The sequence below is a fragment of the Penicillium paradoxum genome, assembly GCF_028828445.1.
Source record: "Penicillium paradoxum strain IBT 22861 chromosome Unknown utg000005l_segment0_segment0, whole genome shotgun sequence".
Classification (NCBI taxonomy): domain Eukaryota; kingdom Fungi; phylum Ascomycota; class Eurotiomycetes; order Eurotiales; family Aspergillaceae; genus Penicillium; species Penicillium paradoxum.
Window position 1 is genome coordinate 3,784,531 of NW_026643183.1, and position 20,142 is coordinate 3,804,672.

At 47.6% G+C, this 20,142-nt stretch overlaps 9 protein-coding genes across 9 annotated transcripts; 2 read left to right on the plus strand and 7 right to left on the minus strand.

Moving 5' to 3' along the window:
• Positions 1-1,097: 1,097 nt before the first annotated feature.
• On the minus strand, positions 1,098-2,981 carry N7457_006357 (MDR family MFS transporter; the record flags this gene model as incomplete). The annotated part of the gene is made up of 4 exons (XM_057177401.1): positions 1,098-2,231; positions 2,283-2,593; positions 2,642-2,717; positions 2,772-2,981. 4 exons carry the CDS (start codon positions 2,979-2,981, stop codon positions 1,098-1,100), a joined length of 1,731 nt encoding a protein of 576 aa, XP_057031703.1.
• Positions 2,982-3,928: 947 nt separating this feature from the next.
• N7457_006358 (uncharacterized protein) lies at positions 3,929-5,400 on the minus strand (the record flags this gene model as incomplete). The annotated part of the gene is made up of 5 exons (XM_057177402.1): positions 3,929-4,097; positions 4,140-4,425; positions 4,476-4,787; positions 4,852-5,057; positions 5,339-5,400. The coding sequence occupies 5 exons, from the start codon at positions 5,398-5,400 to the stop codon at positions 3,929-3,931; spliced, it is 1,035 nt and encodes a 344-aa protein (XP_057031704.1).
• Positions 5,401-7,610: 2,210 nt separating this feature from the next.
• On the minus strand, positions 7,611-8,357 carry N7457_006359 (GNAT family N-acetyltransferase; the record flags this gene model as incomplete). The annotated part of the gene is made up of 2 exons (XM_057177403.1): positions 7,611-7,840; positions 7,967-8,357. 2 exons carry the CDS (start codon positions 8,355-8,357, stop codon positions 7,611-7,613), a joined length of 621 nt encoding a protein of 206 aa, XP_057031705.1.
• Positions 8,358-8,737: 380 nt separating this feature from the next.
• N7457_006360 (uncharacterized protein) lies at positions 8,738-9,634 on the minus strand (the record flags this gene model as incomplete). The annotated part of the gene is made up of 1 exon (XM_057177404.1): positions 8,738-9,634. One exon carries the CDS (start codon positions 9,632-9,634, stop codon positions 8,738-8,740), a length of 897 nt encoding a protein of 298 aa, XP_057031706.1.
• Positions 9,635-9,959: 325 nt separating this feature from the next.
• Positions 9,960-10,160, minus strand: N7457_006361 (uncharacterized protein; the record flags this gene model as incomplete). The annotated part of the gene is made up of 1 exon (XM_057177405.1): positions 9,960-10,160. One exon carries the CDS (start codon positions 10,158-10,160, stop codon positions 9,960-9,962), a length of 201 nt encoding a protein of 66 aa, XP_057031707.1.
• A 1,609-nt stretch (positions 10,161-11,769) lies between these two features.
• Positions 11,770-13,037, plus strand: N7457_006362 (D-isomer specific 2-hydroxyacid dehydrogenase family protein; the record flags this gene model as incomplete). The annotated part of the gene is made up of 4 exons (XM_057177406.1): positions 11,770-11,917; positions 11,976-12,042; positions 12,094-12,377; positions 12,454-13,037. 4 exons carry the CDS (start codon positions 11,770-11,772, stop codon positions 13,035-13,037), a joined length of 1,083 nt encoding a protein of 360 aa, XP_057031708.1.
• Positions 13,038-13,141: 104 nt separating this feature from the next.
• Positions 13,142-14,355, minus strand: N7457_006363 (serine/threonine-protein kinase; the record flags this gene model as incomplete). The annotated part of the gene is made up of 3 exons (XM_057177407.1): positions 13,142-13,827; positions 13,902-14,245; positions 14,339-14,355. The coding sequence occupies 3 exons, from the start codon at positions 14,353-14,355 to the stop codon at positions 13,142-13,144; spliced, it is 1,047 nt and encodes a 348-aa protein (XP_057031709.1).
• A 1,893-nt stretch (positions 14,356-16,248) lies between these two features.
• Positions 16,249-16,584, plus strand: N7457_006364 (uncharacterized protein; the record flags this gene model as incomplete). The annotated part of the gene is made up of 2 exons (XM_057177408.1): positions 16,249-16,391; positions 16,455-16,584. 2 exons carry the CDS (start codon positions 16,249-16,251, stop codon positions 16,582-16,584), a joined length of 273 nt encoding a protein of 90 aa, XP_057031710.1.
• A 1,074-nt stretch (positions 16,585-17,658) lies between these two features.
• Positions 17,659-19,220, minus strand: N7457_006365 (YchF/Obg family ATPase; the record flags this gene model as incomplete). The annotated part of the gene is made up of 7 exons (XM_057177409.1): positions 17,659-17,963; positions 18,016-18,271; positions 18,322-18,393; positions 18,454-18,596; positions 18,654-18,715; positions 18,766-18,926; positions 19,005-19,220. 7 exons carry the CDS (start codon positions 19,218-19,220, stop codon positions 17,659-17,661), a joined length of 1,215 nt encoding a protein of 404 aa, XP_057031711.1.
• Between the last annotated feature and the right edge of the window lie 922 nt (positions 19,221-20,142).

Below are 20,142 nucleotides of genomic sequence, written 5' to 3' on the forward strand. Positions count from 1 at the left end.
CGTTGGGTTTATCCTGGAGCTTGTTGCGCAGGGTTGGAGGACAAAGAAGAAGGAGGGGGGGGATTAGTATTAGCGGCAAGTTCGATCTACGAGAGAAACCGTATACAAGAACAAACAAAGCAAACATGGGGAAAGGAGAGAGAGAAGGGCAGATGAGGGAAAGTTTTTATCCTCTGCCCTACCTGCATACCAATCAAATTTGCACATCACAACTACGCTTAGCTATATTGAAACAAAGGAGTTATCAAACAAACTACCTAACTAGGTAGTAATCTAGAAGAGTGGCAAACAATCTGGGAAAGGGAAGGTGCAAACAAGACAGAGAAGACATGGCAGGTGACAGCTGATCGATAAGGCTGATATCGCAGATCGCCATAATTAGGACCGTCGTTCGAGGAGTTGAGTTTCATTTCTTCTCGTTGAAAACTTCTGAATGGGTTTCATGTGGATGGTTTCTTCTTTATGAATGTGTGACTGTTTCGCGACTGTTTACGTGCTTTATGTATATCGTTAATTTAAGGTTGTCGTCCCGCGTCTTCCACCTAACTTTAATTACACCCTTTCATTGGGTTCCTTCAGGAGCTATGATACCTGACTTTCCACCTTTGAGGCCTCTCATTGGCTCCCTTACTGGTCGAAGCATGTGAAGACGTGTCAATTTCGCGACGATTTTTCTCGTAGTTTACTCATTTTTGTGGGTCTTCAAGAATCAAGGTTGTCGATATCGAAATCTCTGATTGGTCTTCTTAAGACCGTTGATGGACTTTTCCCCTTTCGAGACCTCTCATTGGCCACCTTCCTAATCGAAGCATGTGAGGACGTGTCTACAAGGTACGGAGTATTCCGCGACGGTTCCGTTGTAGTTTTCTCGTTTTTTGTGGGTCCAGGGGCATTTAAGGTTTCTTCTGCGACGCGTCTTTGATATTGATTCATTCGCATTAGCTCATTGGTTTTGCTCAATACCTCTGCTGAATTTTAAATACTCTATATTAATTCCCTAGCCAGGAAAACTCAACCAAAAATTCAGTCTAAGTGAATGGAGATCACAATTATCATTATCTGTTAACATCATTAGTTTATACATCTTGGAACACTCTCTACCACGCCCAGGGCTGGGATTCCGTGACCCTTCTCCGGTCCGAATGCATCTCCAGATCCTTCTCGCTTCGAAGCGTCTCGTCATCATCCCGCAGGCCCTGCTCTGTCTCCATCGCACGGTCAAGATCATAATGTTGAGTGAATAAGCTAATCACCAGTGCCACACCCGAGACTCCACAGCAGACTATCCACACTGTGCGTAGACTGTCTGTGTATGCTTCCTTCAGATTCGCCTTTTCAGCACCATCCGCCATAGCCTTGATGATTTGAACCAAGCCCGCGGCATCCTTGCTGTACGCGTCGGCCATAGGAGCCAGCGCAGGATACTTCATGAGGTTGGTAAACATGCGGTTCTGGAAGACAACACCACCGACCGCAACACCGATGGCTTGGCCGAGAGCACGGAAGAAACTGAACATCGCGACTGCGATAGCGAGATTCTCGGGTTCCGCCGAGGCCTGCACTGCATAGCCGATAGAAGGGAATAGAATGCCCAGGCCAAGGCCGGGGACGACGTTGAGGAAGATCCATCCAACGACGCTGGTATGCACTTTGATCAGAATCATCAACCCCAGTCCGACTGTCGAAATAGTCCATCCAAGCCAAATAGCCCATCTATATCGGCCTGTCACTGTGATCAGGATGCCTGCCACCATCCCACTCGGTGCCACTGTGAACGTCTCAGGGAAGAGAGCGACACCCGAGAGGATGGGACTGTACTCCTTCACTGCCTCGTAGTATAGAGGTAGATAATACAGGGCGCACCAGAGGATCAGACCTTGCAGAACACTTCCAATGAAAGAAGCAATCGCCGTGCGGTTCTGGAACACCTTTGGCGGGATAATCGGATCAGATGCAATATAGTACTCATAGAACGCGAAAATGATGAGACCACCGGATCCAACGCAGAGCGGAACAAGTGTGCGCCACGAGTTCCAGGCGTATGACACACCACCCCAACTGAGAGGAATCAAGAAAGAAGACATGCTTCCGACGAAGAGGACAGTTCCGAAATAATCAATTCGACGGATCTTCTCGGCAAACGAGCTATGAACGAGCTTGAGGTTCAAGAATAGGATGACGAGGATGCCGCCGACTCCTATGAATGGGAAGTTGATATAGAAAATCCACCTCTGGTTACGGTCAGCATGAAAAATTCGGGATTTCCGAGAGACTCCACTTACCCAGGACACATTTTCGGAGAATCCACCTCCGAGGATAGGGCCTGTAACTGATCCAATACTCCACATTGCACTAAGGAAGCCGAAGTATTGACCTCGCCATCTTAGGGGAACGAGATCGGTGATAATGACTTCGCTGAGCGAAATGAGACCTCCTCCACCAACACCTTGAATTGATCGGCCGACCAACATGTAGGTAAAGTCATTCGCAATTGCGCAGATGACGGCGCCAACACAGAAGAACAGAAGGGCCACCATAATCATAGGTCGACGACCAAATACATTCGAAAAGGATGCAAAGCTTGGTTGGAATACTGCGAACGTATTAGATATACTCATATAGCTGGGATAGCATCACTTACCTGTTGAACATAGTAAGAACGAAGTTCCACTCCAAAATGCTTCAATGGCCGTTCCTTTTAGGGCTTGTGCAATTTCCTGTACCGTTAGCTTCGGGCTTTCACGAATAAATCCGTTTGCTACAACACTCACAGGCAAGGCAACGGACAGCGACGTCCCATCTAACGCAGCCATCAAGGTGAGGATAGATAATGTAAAGAATACCAGAATTCCCCTTCTCCCCAATGCAAACTTCTCATCGTCGACTTTCCTGTTCCGTTTCACGTCTGACGACGGTCTGCTCGCACTATCATCATATTCGGACCTCCCGGGTCTATAGAATGGAAAGTCCGGGTCCGCCATGGCGAATATCAACAACGGCGATAGTTATTCGAGACAGTCAAAAGACAAGCAGATTTCTAGGTGGTAATATCACTTGTTCTAGTATTAATCAAAGAAAAAGAAATTGCATTAGAGACCCGCAATCGTAGGAAGATATAGAACATTGAACCCAACACATGTCCAGTCCACGCGGAGTTAACAATATCGCGAGCGAGATTTCGAATACGACGAAAGTTGTGTTCGGTCGCGATTGAGAAACACCGACTCCGCTGGCTATGACTGTAATCTTGACGTTGGACACGAGCAGATGAGATTCAAGGGTCTCGATGACAGCCCTGGTTGGTGTTTCAATGTGGCTGAGGCCAATTGGCAAAGCCGCGTGCCAAGAGTCGGCTGAACTCGACGCCGTGGGCTCACCATCAGTCGACGCCCGGGGGGACTTTTAGCTTTTTTCTTATGGATGTCATCTTTCATGATTTGTGAACTTCCTTTCGCTGAGTGTCTCGGATATCTCGCTGGTCGGCATTTCGATGGCCCGGACCGATTTGGTTGAATCTGAGTCGCGGTTGCCTGTCCATCGGTTGGCTTCGGATTTCACGCTCGTATACGTTGGTTTGACCTTACTGGCCTGGTATGAGGCTCGCTTCTCTGAGCTTTAGGCTTATGAATTAATTCCACGGCTTACATGCGGACTACGCCAGCGCGTCATAATGCTCGCACGTCGCAAGGGTTGAAACATGTCTCGCTTCTGAGGATCTAGCATCTAGTCCGGTTTGAATACTCACGGTCGATATCGCAATAGCTGTGCCTCGCACTAAATCCCCAATTTCTTGCTGATCGGGAATATAAGACCCAGCAACAGACCTCTGGGTAACTCCGTCCTGCGCCGCTCCACATCACAGCCACCGAAGGTTAACCAAAGCCTAGGACCGGACAAAGTCATGTCACAACCCTACCCACGTCAGACCTTATGAAGCATCTTGCAGGCGCTGCGCCTCGCTACGAAGAATTTCAGGTAGTTCATTCACCAGACTGGGCCGCGAGGGAGCCCAGCCCAAGATCTTGCGTGCACGCTGCGAGCGACCACGAGAGTTCAATCCCCAGCTCACAGACTCGAATCCCGCATATGCCTTGGCACTTTCCAAATCCAAAGACTAGGTTCTGGCCTCGGGTAAGTACCCCGGTTTCACGGCTTCCTCTGCTGTGGCCTGAGCTAGCTCCCCCCAGCAATGTTCCCCATTCTCGGTAAGGCAGTAGGCCCTGGGACCCCAAAGCCCGTCATCAGTTCGAGCTGCACTTGCCGCATCTACCAGTAGAGCATAGACATCGCTTAGATCATGAACGTGGATGTGGTTCCAAATTGCTTGACCAGCGCCGGTGATAGGGGCTTTCTGGGGACGCAGCGTCACGTTCGCCAGTTCGTAGACCTGGCGTCTGCGCCGGGAAACTGGTCCGCGTCCTTTGTCTTTTGAAGAATGAGTAAACATTTTTTCTTATATTCCTATAATCACGTACCATAGATTGTAGGCGGACACACAAGTGCCGTCTTGAGCACATCGGCGTGTTTAGTCCCAGCTTCGAGGACGAGCTGGTCGACATTCCGATGGAAGGCACGGTCGGGTAGATTGAGTAGTTCGCCCACGCCATCCCAGTCACTGTACACATGCTCGCTTCTATTTCCGTATTCGTTCTTGTCGCTGTCCTCCCATGTCAGGATGCCTGTTCCCCCTGTGTGGAGCCAGCCTGGGTTTTCCTTGCTATGACCGGCTACCAAACCGGCTATGATGGCTTTTGAAGCTCCCACATGATCGGATAAATCTGTAGTGTCTATTAATTGGGTTAGTAAAGCTATCTGAGTGTTCTAATTGGAGTATTAGGGTGGAAGGCTTACGCCGCACGATATCTGCGGCGGCACTCTCTTGCTCTATAAGTTTTGAATCATCCAACCTTCCAATTACAACACAGATTAACGGATACTGAGCTTTCACTTGTTCGATTCTGTCGGTACTGCGAATAAGGGTGGAATAAGAAATCTTGGGGTGGCTGGCAACGAGTGTGGCTAATGCATCGCCGCCGATAAAGCCCGTGGCGCCGGTGCTGGGGAATGATTAGAACTTCCGTGTTTTTCAAACGAATTGCACAAATTCACATAAATACTTTGCTCTTTTTGCGTATCTTCCAGGATGCCAAGTCCAGGTATCAATCTTGGAAAGATGGGGCTAACGTCACGTCACAGCTCACGATGTCAAAAGCTTGGAATCCTCAGATAGTAGGCATATGAATCATGTTCCACGATGGTTGTGAACTTTTCTGATATTGCTTCTCGGAAGCAAAAGGAATCAAGTTATAGTTGGACCCTCATTCTGTCCCGTTCTAACCCCGCAATCCTAGTATGGACCATGCCAATGTCAGATGTATAAGCAGTTCCTAGGAGCGTCATGGTTGACGCAATGAATGAACAGATAACAACCTGAGGATAATTCCAATGTTTGAGATACATTGTTTCTTCTTTGTTTGCTCCGATGGGTCATATGAAGGGTTGACGCACTGCATTGTAAGACGTGAGATATTTTTCGAAACCAAATAAAGACAAGACCGGTATCCTACTAGTCCAATTCGTTTGCCCCCATAGGAGGTCAGCAGAAGAGAACCTACCTAGTAACCTGAGTTTACATAGAAGCAACATAGTTGTCACATCTCCAAACGCGACTGACAGTCACTTAAAGGCGCGCGTACAAGAAGCCCTAACTGGTGCAGGACCCACAAAAACGAGAAAACTACGAGAAAACCGTCGCGAAATAGATACCTAATTTCAGGTTCACATGTTCATACCTGGAAGAGAACCAATCAGAGATTTCGATAGTGACAGCCTTAATTATTGACCCACAAAAAACGAGAAAACTACGAGAACATCGTCGCGAGAGTGACACATCTTCACATGCTGCGACCTGGAAGGCGGCCAATGAGATGTCTCGAAGGTGGAAGCCAATCAGGCATGAAGATTAAAGCTATATCAAAGACGCGTTTCAACAATTTCAACAATCTCAAATTGACACTATGTGAACAGCTTGTAAACTGCCGTGAAATAGTCACGTATTCACATGCTTCAACAGAAACCACCCAGCATCAAAAGAGAGATCTCGAAGTGCAGTTAACGGCCACTCGATGTGTTTCCTCGCTGAGTCGGGTCCGATTTATCCCACTTCCAGCAACGACGTGTCCGGGATAATATGCTCCATCGTTGAGTATTTTCGCACATGCTTCCCGTTGCTTCTTCAATCGTCGAAGACACCTCAGCGCATCTTCATTGAAGACGATTGCAGGGAATTCATATGAAAGGTAGTGGGAACATGACTGTTCTTTGCCTTGAGCTTGATTCGCAAAACCGTCGATGGCATCCCAATTTCAACACTGTTGTCGTATGTACCCATCACGTTGAAGATAAATGCTCCCAGTATCGTTAAATACCAAGAAAGGCTTTGTCAAATTCGGCTCGCCCCCACAATGAAGAGGCAATCAGATCCTGATGTGAAGCTGGCTTTCATTAGTCTCCCAGTCCATGATTGGCATGGATTTCACGTACTTGGTCAATTTGGTAGATAGTGAAATCATCAATGATCCCGATGTAGACAGTAGAATGCACCATTTCTTGAGTCTCTTCGTGGGAAGAGCCAAAGGCCCTAGGCGATAACACAAAATCAGTTCATATGAGATTTACCTCGATTCGTTTGGCTGTGTCCTTTGGTTGCACATGGTTCAAAGGTATTATTAGCGTGAGGAGGTGTGATGAATAACCTCCAGATGAATGGTTGGGAATATACCTCACATCATCTCATATTATTGTTGGGCGCCGATTCATCCTTACAAGGGTCCTGTTCTACCCTTCTGTCCCCAACAAGTTAAGCTGGGGCGTCCCCAAGGTGGCATGGAGCCAACCCTGTCGCTCTCATAGAATTCAGTAGGATCCTGCAGGCCCACCAGTGATGTTCGACATTGAGTTTCAAAAAAAGGCTCGCAGATGTTGGATCATTTCTGCGGATAGGAACGCGAAGAGAATACATAAGACTGGACTAAACGTCAGTTTTAGATAGGGAACTCCGGACAGTGATCATGAAAATGGAGAAGAGAATGGGAGGCCTGGACTGCGAGGAAAGGAGTGGTGTCCAGATAGGGTTTGCGGGTCATCTGATGGCCGAGGTTGTGATTACAGAAGGAAGGAGAGATGAATACCTACATAGCTACCTACCTAGATAGCTGACAACTTGCAGGAATACAGGGGCCTGGGTAATTACATCTAGGCACCGTGAGACTGTAATTATTCCGCAGCGTGTTAGGTACATGTACTTCACCTCGTGTCACGCCCTATCTACAGGTCGAGGAATCTCACGCTCGCTTCCAGGCCAGGTGGGTTTTGACTTTTTTTCCACTTTGTTAGACTAGCCTTTCCTACGCTCTATACCGTTGAAATGGGGCCGATCTACGTTTTGTACATATAGTCTTAGTGCTATGGGATCTTTCTGGGAGATATAGATGGATATTTTGTTAGGCAATTTGCTGGGCAGCTGTGAAATCCGGTAGATATTGAACAGATTCGACGAGTAAAGTGCGATTCAGAATCAACGAAATATTACATACTTCTAGCGACGCTTTTCAGGGTTTGGTAGGCGCGCGTATCATTGCCGTTTGCACGTAATCAGGATACGGCGAAAAGATATCAACACCGCGGAATCCGTACTTCTCATACAAAGGTTTGCCCGCTGGAGATGCCGACAGGTAAGTCTCCACACCCTGAGCATCAGCACGCTCAATACCCCACTTCAGAAGCCTCGTTCCCAATCCTTTGCCATTGTAGGCAGGGTGAACACCGAGCATATCCAGATCTTTGCGCAAGTCAGCGATAAACTGTTACCTTCGCAGTCGATTGCCAAGCAACATAATATGCATATGAAAACCACGGGATAATGCAATGCCAAGATCGAAGGTGGGGAAAGGGGAATCAAACTTACAATAATGAGGCCTCTCGCCCATCAATTCGTGATGCTGTTCCTCCATGCCATACACAAAGTGATCGCAAAGCTTCTTATCGCTACTCACGGGCCACACCATTGGCTCTTTTTTCTCGTGCTGATCGCGATCTGCAGACACGGGACGCTTCCATTTCGCGAACGCGACAATCTTGCCGTCTTTTGACCCTTCTGTCACTTTGAAGAATATCTCGGGGATCTCGCCGGCGAGTGACCGCGTAATGTCTCTATGGAAATGATATTCCCACCATTCCGTCACGTCCGGTGTTCGTGGGAACATGGTTTCGTTCACGGGGCCAACGAAGGTGGCGTAGAACAATTGCGTAAGTTCGGACGCGTCGGAAGGGGACGCGGGGTGGACATCCAAAGACATTCTGGTTGGTTTGGTTGTGTTTTTATATATTAATGTAGGGTGTATGTGTTCAGGGCGGTAGTTGTGTGCGGAGAATTGGGATATGTGGTCTCTTGGGGGCTCTAATCAATTGCGCGATGCTCCATGTGGCAAGGTGGAGTACACCACACAGTAGACGCAAAACCTCCCGGGTTGAGAAAATCCAAAAGTGTTCGCATCATTGAAATCTTGGACAATAATAGAAGATACATACACATTGAAAACCATTATCATTAGCTTGGATCCATGGACAGCCATGTTCTCCTTATCATTAAGCCAAAATGGCGAGAGCGAAGCCCGTCAACGGCGCAAAGCCAGAGCATCATCAGTGATTAGGTTGTCATGTATGATGAGTCGCAGCTTTACCGTTTCTCCATTTCGAGTGCAGACTCAGGAACGGTCATAGGACTGAGCGGTTGCTCAGCATGTTGCCTTGCACTCAGTGGCTGAGAATGCGGCATTGTATCGGCACGCGCATCCCCGGCAGGTCCTTTGTACCCCCCATCATGCGAGGGAGGAAATACCGAACGACGATTGCGCATATCATCAGGCTGGTTTGTGTTTCCTTCGTTGCCTTTCGACTCCATTTCCGATTTGACCCTCCGGTACATGCTTTCCACCATGAACACCTCTTCTTCTACATCGAGATCGCAGCTCACAAGACAGAACTCGCGTTCCCGCTGCTCAATGTACTCGCGGATGTTCTTCCATTTGTTCTGGCATGTCTTCAGGCAGTCTGGGAGCCCCGAACCACGGAGGTAGGCCAGGACACCGGCCATTATTGTATTGATTGCACCGAACGCTGTGATGGCAGAGTGTGGACCGCTGGCTGCGCCGACAGCAGTAACTGCGGCGGCGACCACCACCTGCACGCCAAGACATATATTGATCAAGAAATTGAAGATTTTGTATGCTCGCTGCGCCTTGGCTTCGCTCTTAATAACACGGGTGTAGATGCCGATGTTGGGAGCGCTGCGGAGAAGATGTCCTGCCTCTGTGAGGGCAGGGACACTATCGATACCGGTCAAGGCCCGGAATACGAGCAGTTTGTCGTTGATTGGGATGAGAGACTCCATTCGTGTAGTTTCTACTCGCTTGGGACCAGCCGGCCGCAGGTCATGTCCATATACGCCATTCTCGACACCTTGAGCTGCTGTTGCGGCGTGTGCTGCCATCGGCGGGTATCCTTGCTCCTCGCGATCCAGCGCGCCCCCAGTTATCCGGTTGAGGAGCGTTCTGTTTGGCTTCTGCTGGGACATGATGATGTACTCCGTATAGGCTTATGAGATGGAGGGGTAGAGAGGAGGCAAGCACGCCCAACACGGATGCGTGAAGACCTTTTTATTTGTAGCAAAGGCACAAGAGCGACTGAAAATTCGTGTGACCATGTTTTTGCTATCCCCACCGCACAGGTGACGCAAATTGTTAAATCATAGTGTCCCCCGATGGGTATGGAAGAGCTATGGTTTCTTTCGGTCAACAGCCTACCTCATCGCGAGATATGCATTTTAATCTTCCCGATGAGGAAAGGCTAAGTAGTAAAACCTGCAGAGTTCAGCGACTATCGGGTTCTACGGACCCGATCTAGATTATGACAGGTTGAAGAGCAGCAGGTGGTGACCCGCTTGCATGGTGCAAGGGTGGAGCATCGACCGCGATAGTCTCGCCAGAGTTGCGTTCGACGTGTCTCTCGGCTTGTTCTGGCTTTCGTTCGGTAAAGTTCTGCACGGGGCGCTCGCAGGAAGTAGTCAAGAACGGTGGGGTTGGCCTTCGGATTGAAACCATACTTATCTCGATCTGAGCCCGTGGAAAGCGCTGATCTTTCGCATTGCCCCTGTGACTTGCCCTGTGCAGCAGGCAAAATTCCCCGAGCAGCGCTAAGAATGGGCTACCAATGGAGCCTGTGCACCCTCCGGAACTATGAGTTTGACCGAAGCCCCGCGGCGATTTGCCAATTGTACATAACAGGCGCAGCATCTTGAGTGCAGTGAGAAAGTCGAGGTTGGCACTCTGCCGATCCGATATCCATTTAGGCTTGGTGGACCCTACTGCACGGGATGGAACTCCACAGGCACAGTGTACCTAAGAATGTCAATTGTCCGAATTGCCGATGACCCATCGATCCATACAGATTTTCGTTACAATGTCTAGAAAAAAGACACCATTAGAGCTCCAAAGAGCCTTTTGGTTTACCGAGCCGTGTCAAGTCCGGATGGTGAGGCATCTTAGCACTGGCGAATAAAAGCGTCAAGGTTCCCAACACGACGGATCCACTGAATACTCCGAGATATGCCATAGCTCAATTCATCCCAAGTTTGGTGAGTTGGTCCTTTTGTGGTCGAAAAAAATCCTGCCGACCACGGAGTAGACTGAGGAGCTTCGTGCAGGTCTGCATATGGTTTTGTGTGGGTAACAGACTAGGCCATGATTGGCTTTTCCGTGCTGCATTTTGACTCGCAAATCCCCAGAGCCGAAACATCAGATGAAAATACGGTGAATTGAGATTGATGCCGATCAGCTTGATCGGATATCCCCAGAGGAAATATTGAAATTAGTGTACTCCGTATTGGTCGGAATTTCATGCATCTTGATAATACAGTCCAACCTTCGTAGGTCTGCCACACAAGGAAAAGCCTCACTAGTGCGTGGGATTTCTCTCATTGTTTGCTCTCGGTTTGGTTATCATGTCTTCGAAGATGGTCGGGCAGAGGGTCGCTGGAGCGACATGTTCTAGCGACATGTCATATGCACAAATCAATAATTTAGGTCCATCACCGGAGTCTGCCAGATAATTATTAACAGAAATACTCTGTAACGAGGATTGATATCAGAAGGCATTCCCAGTGAAACAATTCTGTCCTACTACAGACAGAAGATTAGGGCAATGTCAGGTTGCCGCCTTGACCGTCTTGATAAAACGTGATTCCTGCCTGATATATCTGGCAACAAGGCACCCAGGCACGAGGGGTCATGCATCTGCAAACTCGACCCTGAAGACAACCAGCGCTATTTCCGCCATTTTGGTGCTCTTTTGCTTTGAATGAATCAGTCAACAGAGCATACAAGTTAATCATCACACTTCTAATGGCACTGACTCAAGGAACGTGCTATGAGGTCATATGGACCCCAAGTGTCACCATTCCACCCCATTTTGCATAGTCAACTAGATTCGCCAAAATGAGAGCCGATTCCAACCAAGAAACACCTGGGCAGTTATCTAGGACCATCAGCAACACCGTGTTGCACGTCATGATACCAAACCGCCTTAAACCCACTGAGGTGGGGAAACTGGAGACAAATCGTTATCCGCGCGCCCTCCGATTGACAATTTCTCACTTAAACCCTCAGCATCCTTGAGCCCAGCACACACCTTCAAAAGTAGCTCCACATCATCATGGGTGATGCAGGACTGTCGCTAGAGCGGGTGCTCATTGTTTTCTTCCAGAAATTTCCAGCGTCGCTGGAGGAGCATGTCCGACGCAAATTCTCTGATGCCGAGGTCACTATTTATCAATCTCAAGATAATGTCCCTGTGCCAGCTGGTCGGTCAACACCACGCTCTGGTATTTGAAATTATTGAAGCTTAATAGAAATTTGCAGAATTATACCAGAATGCGACCGTTCTCGTCACTTTCACGGATCTTCCTGATCTCAAAGACGCAAAGAAGTAGGGTCCCACTACACCTCGATTTTCTGCGTACTGACCGTTCCATAATAGCCTCAAATTGATCCACACAGTCTCAGCTGGGCTGGATCACCTGTTGTCCCACCCGGTCCTGCGGGATAGTGATATCCTTATTACTACAAGCTCGGGTATTCACGGTCCTCCGATTGCCGAATGGACCGTGATGAACTGGCTGGTTGCGTCCCGTAAATACGTTCAGACGTACGAGGCACAGAAGGCGCACCGATGGGACAATAAGACTGCGTATATGCGAGGTATGCATGACCAGGTGGGAAAGAAGGTTGGTATCCTGGGATACGGAAGTATCGGGCGGCAAAGTACGTTTCACCTTCACTGGATGCCCCCGGACTGAAAGCTTTATAATGAATGAGACTTCAAGCTGAACACCAATAGTCGCCCGCGTCTCGCAGGCATTGGGTATGACCGTCCACGCCCACACGGCCTCCCCACGCCCAACGCCCGAATCCCGCCATGACACCCGCTATATCGTGCCAGGAACTGGCGATCCAGATGGCTCGATCCCAGCTTCTTGGCACCATGGTACAGATCGAGAATCTATCCATGCTTTCTTAGCTCTTGGGCTAGACCATCTAGTAATCTCACTGCCCTTGACACCGCAAACAACTGGTCTCCTCGCCGCTGAGGAATTCGCCATCTTGTCTGAGAACTGCCACCATCATGCGAGCAAGCCTTACGTGACCAATATTGCGCGTGGAAAGGTCATCGATCAGGAGGCGTTGGTCGATGCCCTCAAGTCTGGACTTTTGGGTGGAGCTGCCCTCGATGTCGCTGATCCCGAACCTCTTCCTGCGGATGATCCCCTCTGGGATGCGCCGAATGTCCAGATCAGCCCCCATGTCAGCGCTCTTGGAGTGGAGTATCTGCCACGGTCTTTTGATATCCTTAGGGAAAACCTAGGGCGCCTTGCTAGAGATGAGCCGTTGATCAATGCTTACAGGCGGAGTAAGGGATACTAAATTTTGCATATATAGTTACAGCTACCATTTAGATCACGACGTCGGACAAGCATTGAATATCTTTCATTCATCTTTTACTAGAAGGTTATGAAATAATCTTACTACTAGAGTGCCCCTAACCAAGGGTGTCTCAGAAGATCCTCGGCCGAAATCCGATCAGTGGGATTAATCTTCATCATCGCGTGTAAAAACGAGGCGAATTCATCTCTGACACTTTGATCCAGACCTGGCATGAATGCTTCTGATGCCAGCTCCGGCCGATCCATCGGCAGCGAGTCCTTGATCATACCATCCTCGTCGAAGAGGTCCCGAATAAGCTTCTCGTCCCCTCTCTCCAAGAGATCCTTGGGGAAAGGCCCAAAGAGATTCACAATCTCCGCCAAATGTTGCCTGACCTCGTAATGACCGTCTGGTGGGACCAATCCGCTGAACATGCGAACTGCTCGGAAGAGTTCGAGAAGAATGCATCCGAGGTTCCACCAGTCCGTGCTCGCGTCCCACGGCGCCTTGATCAAGACTTCGGGAGATCGTAGTGCGACGGGCTGGATGTTTTCACTGAGATGGCGGTCTATCCAGCTCGAGACGCCCCAGTCTCCAAGGGTGATGTCAAATTCAGCAACGCGTCTACTATCGGCCTCCTTGAAGTAATAGCGACGCAAGGGTGTTGAGATAATGACTTTGTACTGTTCCTCCGATCTGTCTTGTTGCGGTATACCAACATCCTTCAGATAGCCGGACTCTATGAGGGAAAAATCCCTGAACTTGACGAAAATGTTGTCTGGCTTAATATCTGATAGTAAATAAGAAACATATTAGCACAAGCTACCTATGAATTGCCCCAAAGCATAGAAGAGTATATCACACCTGTATGGACCACATTATGGTCGTGAGCATAATCAAGCGCCAATAAGAGTTGAATAGTAAATTTTCTTATCACGGGGTTTGGCAGTCTACTTTCGATGAACCAAGCGCCAAAGCTTCGTAATGTCTCACCCATCAGCTCAAAGACAAAGCAGACGTGGGTTCCGTTAGGTCCACAATGCTCAAAATCATCCAGCAGATGGCAAATTTGGTCGTAGCCCAATTGATCCCGATCCCCTTCCCGGAGATGAGTCAAGATCTCTCGCTCGAAGATGGGGGTCTGTGATCCATCATAGCATTCGGCGCTGAGCACTTTCAGAGCTCGAAATTCATTCTCGCTGCCAGGCCTGCTGGGATCAGTTATCTCGACCCAGATATTTTGACAAGTTCTTATATCTGTTCACTCACTGTGTCGGCTGCAGGTCTCGTACAAGCCATACTGTCGAATAGACTCCATATCCAATCTTGTTGAGAACTTGGTACCGTTCTTTGAACACATCACCGATATAAACAGGGTGAAACCCTCCCGGTCGATACACTTCCGGGCCTTCTTCGATATTGCTCCTGGTCTCATTAGACATCTTAGAGGATTGGCCGTCGTAACTCAATCGATGTTTTGCAATAGTCGTAGTTATGGAGAGAGAACAAGTCACAACCCGACAGAAATTCAATCCCAGTCGCCAGATAGAGCAACGTAAATAGGAAAGTAGACAAAGGTTCCAGCACTTGTATGCCTTCTCAAGGGGGAATTGTTATTGGAATTGGATTCGGTTCATCCAAATGAGGCTAGCGTGTGTTTTCGGGCAGGCGGTCAAGTCGGCGATCTGATCACAGTTGAGAAGTACCCAGTACCCATGTACGGAGTACATATACGGAGTATGTATGAACTAACGAAGTAAGTACAGTAGGGTTAGGCGGTTGGAGGTCCCTACCTAGGTGATAGGTGCTCCATATTTTCAAACCTTAAAACACGAGAGAGAAAAAATAAAATCAAACAAGTCGGCGGATAAGGATATAGAGGGCTTTCCTATGGTCCTGACTCCTGGGGAAATACTTGCCTAGCTACATACAAGCACTTCATATGTCTCTCTGATATCTATGGATGGATAGAATACAACCTTAGAAGGTTCACATATTCCATGTTGCTCATTCGATATGTATTGAGCGTGTCCCACTTACGACCAAACATCCATGGATGCCGCTAGTATCGTGGACCAATTACGAATCACCTCGTACATGTAGGTAATTGGATTCGTTCATTGGTCCTCTCAGCCTAACGAAATGAGGACACTTATCTAGCGTTAACAGGCATGCTCTGTGCGGGGTACATCAATTCAAAATAATTCTTAGTCTTTTATTAGTGGGCCAGAGTCTGCCCAGAGGGTTGCAGAACGGCTGCCTACATGAAATATCAAGTATGTACTATCAAAGTGAGGCGCTGCATACGTAGAGTGAGACATACATACGGAGTACTCTATCTGCTTAAATCCCCATGTACATAGGAGGGTAGTTTCAGACACCACTAGCGCTGGCTGACGTTTGCCTATAGCGAGGATCAAGCCCAGAGCCTCATATTTCCCGAGTACCTCTTCCAAATATTGAAACGAATAAGGATAAAGATAACCCCAGTCAAATGTTTGCTTAATCCCTGCCTACCCCACTCTTTCATTTCAGAGTACGGAGTATCCTTTCCTGAGTTATTTTCAGTCGACCCCTCGTTGCCTATTTTAGGCAACTTGTATCTCCTAGCCGAATCAAAGGCTGATAAATGATGGTAATCTTTGATAACACAAAATCCGACCCCCATGGTACAGCTCAGATATAGACGTTTTCCTTCATTCTCTCCTTGGGCGTTAAATGTGCAAATAGTCAAGATCTTTCTTAATTATCCGCCCTTCCAGCGATCAACCCTATGCCTACCTGGGAGCCCACGCATCCCGTGTTGAATTTTAGCGCCCAGTACGATATACTGCATTCCATATACCCCGTATAGCATTCAATTTCTGATAGCGTAACTTTGCCCGTATGACTGCATGTTGCCAACTCATCATATTACATGGGGATAGATAGAATTGCGGCTCTTGCCTCTAGAAGGCATAAATGAGGGGTAAGACATCATATAAATATGAGTTCGATTCCTCGAAGCTAGACCGATCAAACGACTTTCCCAATTCAAGTTATCCGCTCTGCAAATTTGATCCGGAATATCTGGTTCGATCCGGTAACACTACACTCTCATCCATACACACTATCCTAGTGCTTCAGACAAGTCTCTCAATACTTTTGGAGATAGGCTGTTTGATATTCAATCTTTCCTACTTTTTGAGATATTTGAATATCTTTCTGAACTATGGCCATCTCAAAGGCTACCGATATCATCTATCCAGTATCGCTTCAACGAACCCCTTCAGCAGATCAAGCAGTGATGGATTACACCACGACGGACAGCCGGGATATTGCCTTCGCAGAGATGAGAGCAGCTCCAAGTCCTGCGTATGTGAATCTCCATTAGTTCCATTTCTTCCTCTTTTTAACTTGCAGCTAACAATCGAAAAGAGGACTGACGACTTGGCATAAGGGTGGTACTGACCCCAACGCACCGGATCATCTCACGGTCGATCTGAAGGGTCCCAACGGAAATCATATCACGACTAAGCACATCAATAGAGATGGGAAGGCATGTTAATTCATGACAAATTTCGTATCAAGGAGTTGGCCAGTCTGGGATCAAACTCGGAAGCTATCTTTTTTGTTAAGAGATTCTCGGGTCCAGGGTAACCCCGAAAGACCATCGACCAAACTTGATTACATCAATACCATTACATATTGCTTTTGTACGTGCTAAGATCTTATCTTTATTGAACGAATTCCCAAAGCTTGGGAGGTAGAGAGATTCTAGGAAGAGAAGGAGTGGATAGTACTACAGTATAGATTAGCTAACTGCTATTAGATATTGGATGGATAGGGAAAGGAGGAAGGAAAGATGCAGTGCTGGATACAGTGGAAGCCATGGTCATCTCATCTCCCAACAGAATTTCATGCGGGTAGATGAAACCAGTGGAAGAGATATACACTGGAAAGGCAGATCAAGGAAAACACACTCTCTGGATGATGAGCTATGGAAGAAGGAGGAAGACTAGAAGGAGATCAGGGAGACAAACAGAGGATGGTCATATGACCATCCAAACAACCAGCTCCTCGCAAATTTCAAAGAAAGTTCATGTACATTATGATTACGAGAGAAGACGTAATTTTCGCGAATATTGTTATATCGTCAAGGTTATACACAAAGCCACTGTGGTCCCAACCTCCAACCTTGGAGTAGTGGGATTATATCTCGGTAGCTATGATTGTGTCGAGATGCCTCCCCAGTGCCTGTTTCGCTAGGACTCTCTTTGTGCAGACTATGCCCTTTGGTACTTGTTTGCTAGCTTGAAGGCTATAAAGCCCCTAGCTGTCCCAGAGATAGAAGAGTAAGAACTTTCTCCTTCTTCTTCTCTCTCTTCCCTAGTAGCCTCAACATATTGATTTATCGTTTTTATTGAACATAAATTTGAATCAGTCTCTAAGAAGTCTCTTTATTCAGACGATTATCTTAATGCATTTTCTCTAAATTTTTAATACCAAATCGATCAGATAATCTTGCCCTATCTACACCCATGGATGAACATACCATTTCCGTGTAATGATACGACGGCCTTGGGAAACGATATGTTCTCAAGTACAGGACTGGTTGGTCTCTCGCTGCTCTGAGGAGTTCTTACTTCTTCTTTGGCGGTGCAACATTGAACTGGAAGTGAATAATGTCGCCATCTTGGACAACATAAGTCTTGCCCTCCTGCTTGTACTTACCAGCAGACTTGATTGGCGCCATCGACTTCTCGCCGTTGCAGAGATCATGGAAGTCCTGGTACGCCACAACTTCGGCCTTGATGAAACCGCGCTCAAAGTCGCCGTGAATGACACCAGCTGCTTGTGGAGCGAGGGTACCCCGCTTGATCGGCCAGCAGCGGATCTCCTTCTCGCCGGCAGTAAAGTAGTACTGCAATCCCAGCTTAGTGAAGCCTGCCATGACTGTTAGTGTGTGTTACGTGGGGCGACTATTGGGGACATATACCTTCGGTGGTGATCTTTCCCAAGCGGCTCGGGACCTTGATATCGGCCATGAAGGCCTCAAGCGCTGGCTTGTCATCCCTCAGGGACCACAGCTTCTCCTCAAACTCGACGGAGAAGGGAATGATATCAGTGCCTTGGCCACCGTGAGCCTTTACCCACTCCGCGATCTTGGGCAGGTATTTGCACTTTTGGCGGAGGTAATCCTTCATTGTGAGGTTGATGAGGTAAATCACCGGCTTAGTAGTGATGAGACGCAACTTGATATTGTCAGCCTTATGTCTTCAGTATCATAATAGCCTAGACAAACCTTCTCGTTAATCAACTCAATTTCCGGAGTTGTCCATTCTCCATCTCTCACAGGCTTATCCTGCTCTAGGAGCTATGAGGGAGTCAGCAAACTACACATGTCTTCAAAGAGAGATTGCGAGATATGGCATACCGCCTGGATTTTAGCAGTCGTCTCGTCGAACAACGGCAACATCTTGAATTTGCCTCCAGCCTTGCGCACAATTGCCTCTTCGGCAACCTTGGCTTTGGCAAGAATATCCAAATCCTTCTTACACAACTCGCTCTGAATTGTATCTTCACCGCAGCACCATCAGCATCTATTCTTCCTGTGTCATGCGGGGGGTTGTTTACCTAAGTCACGGACAGGATCAACAGAGTCATCCACGTGAAGAACCTCATCGTTATCAAACGCCCTGTGCAATAGTAAGTCGCTGCTTCGTTTACATTTCCGCAATTAACGTACCGGACAACGTGGTACATGCCATCCACAGCCTGGATATGACTCAAGAAGGCATTTCCCAATCCGGCTCCCTCACTTGCTCCCTTGATCAATCCCGCAATATCCGTGACCTGCAGATAGGCCGGGTATTTACTCGGCGGGTTCCAGACTTTGCACAGGAAGTCCTATCTCGGATAAGCTAGGGTCAGATCCATCACGTGGGAATTACCGCCCCAGAAATGGTAAAAAGGGGAAGAACATACATATCGTGGATCAGGAACAACGCAGCGCGCTTCATTTGGCTCGATGGTGCAGAATGGGTAATTTTCTGCCGCAGCGCTCTGTTCCGTCATGAGGTTAAACAACGAACTCTTGCCCACGTTTGGCAGGCCAACACAACCCATCTTAAGGTTGGCCTTGACGCGCCCAAAGGCAACGACATTGTTCGTCGGCGCTTCTGGTGCTTTCTTTGGTGCCATAGTGGAGTATGTATAGCTATTTGATTTTCAAATACTGATGTGCTTGCTTCAAGTTTTTTTAGGCTTTTTTTTTCTTTCTTTTTTTTTAATGAAGGATTTTATTGCCTGATAGTGGGGTAGGGAGCCATAAGCCAATTACACCCCTGTGCGGTGGTTTCATTCTATCTGGTCGGTTTTTACTCGCTTCTCCGCTTTAGAATTATAGCTACTGTCGTTGGAGGAAGGTTGTCTTGGAAGTTATACTCAAATGGCGTTAAGGGTTGGCCATGTGCGGCACCTGATCTACCGCCAATTAGCGTTATGATATAGTATACATTCATATCCTACATTGAGAGACAAACTATCAGTCCCTATCATGACTATTTCCATCAGACCTTTCTCAAGGCATCTCTGAAAGTCGCAGTTCATCGGCGTCGCAGTGCACCTTTAAAGCGCTGATCAAAAGCTGGTTCGATCCATTTCTACTGATTGAAGGATGGTATCTTGACCCGTACATGGCCTGGTTGCACATCGAAATAGAAAGGATTTGAGCTTAGTTAGTTAGATTTGCAGGTCATCTGTTCATCTCAGCACTCAAATATTAGATATTCCATATTATCCATGCCACTTCAGTTTGCATCAATATGATAGATACTACATGCCTGGCTTATAAACACCTACCTATCAAGGTTTTGTCCAAACGGAATGATCATATGAGACATGAAAATGCCAATAGTAGTGGAAAAATTCGTTGGGAGAAAAAACCACATTATTTCTTTGTTTTTTGCTATTGAAAAAGAAAATGGAAGTGAAGAAAAAAAAAAAGGACAAAAAAGAAAAGCCCACTCCCGGGATTGAACCAGGGACCTCATCATGATCTTTGTAATAGTATACAAGTGATGCGCGACTACCACTGCGCCAAGCGGGCTGATTTGATGACAGA